General features: G+C 33.7%; 1 protein-coding gene across 1 annotated transcript; it reads left to right on the forward strand.

Annotated features, from left to right (window-relative positions):
* The first annotated feature begins 2,091 nt into the window (after nt 1–2,091).
* On the forward strand, nt 2,092–3,093 carry LOC130848657 (olfactory receptor 5T2-like). The gene has a single exon (XM_057727082.1). The coding sequence runs from the start codon at nt 2,143–2,145 to the stop codon at nt 3,091–3,093; it is 951 nt and encodes a 316-aa protein (XP_057583065.1). The 5' UTR covers nt 2,092–2,142.
* Nucleotides 3,094–3,651: the final 558 nt, after the last annotated feature.

A 3,651-nucleotide genomic window follows, 5' to 3' on the forward strand; every position in this document is an offset into this window, starting at 1 on the left:
TGTTATTCTTCCCTACAGCTTTTAAGATAAGAACAAATATTTGGGGGTTTTCTAATGAAATTAAATATTAACATTAAACATTAAGTAATTAAATATTTTAAATTATTTAAAAGCATCTTATAGTACTAATGCCACTCAAAAATATTCAGTTAATTAAAGTATGTGGTTTGAAGGTTCTCATTTGATTTCTCTTTATTTTTATTTCCAATACATAAAATTCAACCTAAAATCTGCCTTTTCTGATGTCTCATATGAGTAGTTCTTGTTTTGTCTGCCTTTACTCTTTCTAATAACTATATGAAAACATTTTCTCCTGATAGTGACAATTATCCTAGGTAATCTTGATTGTCTTTCACAGAAGCTTGCTGGTATGTGTTTTTTTTTCTGCTTCTGTCACTATATCTAATGCAGATACTTCTTTCTTTTACTGAGGTGACCCATGTCCATGTGTTGAATATGGAGCTTGACTTACATTGTGAATTTAAATAGTAGAGATTTTTATTAGCAGTAAATTATGTGCCCTCAGTCTGACTTAAATATCCTATGGATTGAGATATGTATACATATACACATATATATGTGTGTGTATAACACACACATATAAATATATATATATATATATATTTAAAACAAAACCAAAAATAAAACCAAAACAAACTAAAAATAACTTGAATAAAATCTATGTTCCACCTTGTGTTACATTATGAGCTAATAATTGAAATTTTGGATTCAAATACAGGTTTGACTTCTAATTTGTTTAACAGTGGGATTAACCAGGGAAGATTTCTGCTGTTCTGTTTTTATTTCTTCCTACTTTTTTGCTCTCAAATATTGTTTTATGTCTCAGGGTAAGCCTTGTTTATTTTTGTTGTCATATTCTAATTACTATTTGTTTATAAATGGCTTTGTGACTCAGATACTAATTACCTATTTGATAATTCACTGGATTCACAATACCTAAAAATATACAATAATTTGAAAAAAACATGGTTTTTTTTTCAGAAAAATTCTTTACATTTTCACCACACATCTTGAGAATGCTGAAAATCATATAGAACTTAAATATCCAAAAGTAAGAAATATGGCTGAGTGTCTAGTCAAAAAACACAGTATAATGTTAAATATTTGAGAAATACCCTTAAATGAAACATAAGTTGTCCTATATAATTGCTTAATTCAATCATGGCCCATCATCTAAAAAAAAAATAACAATAATCTTGCTTAGTTCATTCAGATACACACAAGAAAAACTGAGTTAGAAAAGTTTTTGAGATTATCTCATTAAATGTTACAATCTGGGAAGCTGCTACTCTGTAGGACCAACTTCATTTAACATTCTCTATTTAGCATAATTTTAAAGATTCAGTTTTATTAACATAATTTGCCTTTCAATATGTACTCCGATATGGTAACATAAATATCAGTGTTCTCATTCTACAGGTGATTTGATTATAACAAATAATTTTACACAGTTACTGACAGGTCTAAAATGCTGATATTCTGTTCCTGTCATCTGCCCATTGATACACTATCTATCTCGTATGTTTGTATGTGAGAAGGAAATTGTTTTAACCAATCATTTGGTGTTTCAATGCGATTTAATATGAAAACAGCTAATAGAATGCAGTGGTAACACATATACACCATTGATACCATGTATAAAATAGACAACCGATGGGAGCATACTGAACAGCACAGGAAACTCTACTTAATGTACTGTAGTGTCCTTAATGGAGGGGGTATATGTATATGTATGGCTGATTCATTTTGTTGTGCTGTAGAAACTAACACAGCATTGTAAAGCAATTATATTCCACTAAAATTTATTAAAAAAAGAATGCATTGGTAAATTAACCAGTTCACCTAATGGATTTAGAAACGGCATGAATTCAGCCAGTGAGTGAATGAAATCACATATTTTTCCCTTTCATTCTTCAGTGAGTTGTGAGCACTTGACCCACTGTCTCGTCACCATGCCCTGATATGCAGCTGGGAAATTATACATTGACAAAAAAGAAATGTGAGGACACAGGTCACATTCCCTTCAGTCACAATATTGAGTCACAGGATTATTTAATCTTTTGGTAGGAAATGAATTGTAATTTCTTGAATATTTTCAAGTCTCTTCCATGAGGTGTCAAGATGAAGAACGCCACAGAAATTACAACATTCATACTGAAGGGCCTCACAGACAATCCTAAAATACAGATCATCTTATTCTTCCTGTTTCTGGCAATGTACCTCTTCACAGTGATGGGAAATTTAGGACTGGTTGCATTGGTCATTGGGGATTCCCGGCTCCAAAACCCGATGTACTACTTTCTGGGTGTGCTTTCATCTGTGGATGCCTGTTATTCTTCGGTAATTACACCCAAAATGTTAGTGGATTTTATGTCAGAGAACAAAATCATTTCTTTCCTTGGGTGTGCAACCCAGATATTTCTTGCTGTCACTTTTGGGACCACAGAATGCTTTCTCTTGGCTGCGATGGCATATGATCACTATGTAGCCATCTACAACCCTCTCCTGTATTCAGATAGCATGCCACCCAGCTTCTATGTGTCCCTCATCATTGCCTGCTATGTTGGTGGCATTTTCCATGCTTCTGTACACACAGTGGCCACATTTAGTCTATCCTTCTGTGCATCCAATGAAATCAGACATGTGTTCTGTGACATCCCTCCTCTCCTCGCTATTTCTTGCTCTGACACTCACACAAACCAGCTTCTGCTCTTCTACTTTGTGGGCTCTATTGAGATAGTCACTATCCTGATTGTCCTGATCTCCCATGTTTTTATTCTGTTGGCCATTCTGAGGATGCATTCTGCTGAAGGGAGAAGGAAAGTCTTTACTACATGTGGCTCTCACCTAACTGGAGTGTCAGTTCTTCATGGTACAGTTCTCTTCATGTATATGAGACCAAGTTCCAGCTATGTCTTGGATCATGACATGATCGTGTCGATATTTTACAGCATTGTGATTCCCATGCTGAATCCCATCATCTACAGTTTAAGGAATAAAGATGTCAAAGAGGCAATAAAGAAAGTGTTTAGGAAAAGTTGGTTTATCACTAAAGTGCATTTTCACAGTTAATATTAAATTAACAAATTGAGAGTGATGTTCTGTACCACAATATCCAGAAGATATGATGAGAATGTTTTGTTTTAGTTTATTAAAGTACTTCTGTTTTTCCTGAATAAGGTAACATAAAGATCATAGTCAACCTTCCACCTATGTTATTTTTATATGAAGAATAAATTGTAGTATCCATTTGCTTCTTAATATGTTCCTACTGATACAGGTATGCACCCACACACTCACACACATGTATGTATGGAAAGGCATACTGATGGTTATAACACACACACAAACATAGGTATGTGTGAATGTAACCTTTTCTTTAGAATATTATGTATTCTTTTTTTTTTCTTTCATCTGGATATAACTTGAATGTATAGGCTCCAATATTCACAATTACTAATAACACTATATCTAACTAGCTTGATCAAATACAAACTAATCAGTAGCAAAACCATAGCTCACATGCTCTCATACCATGGAGTCATTGGTATCTGATTCCAGTTCAAAGCATTCTGATCCCCCTTAGTTTTACGCATTGCAGCCACCTAACTACAGCCAGTAGTTCAGGGA

The sequence above is a fragment of the Hippopotamus amphibius genome, chromosome 3 (assembly GCF_030028045.1).
Source record: "Hippopotamus amphibius kiboko isolate mHipAmp2 chromosome 3, mHipAmp2.hap2, whole genome shotgun sequence".
Lineage (NCBI taxonomy): Eukaryota > Metazoa > Chordata > Mammalia > Artiodactyla > Hippopotamidae > Hippopotamus > Hippopotamus amphibius.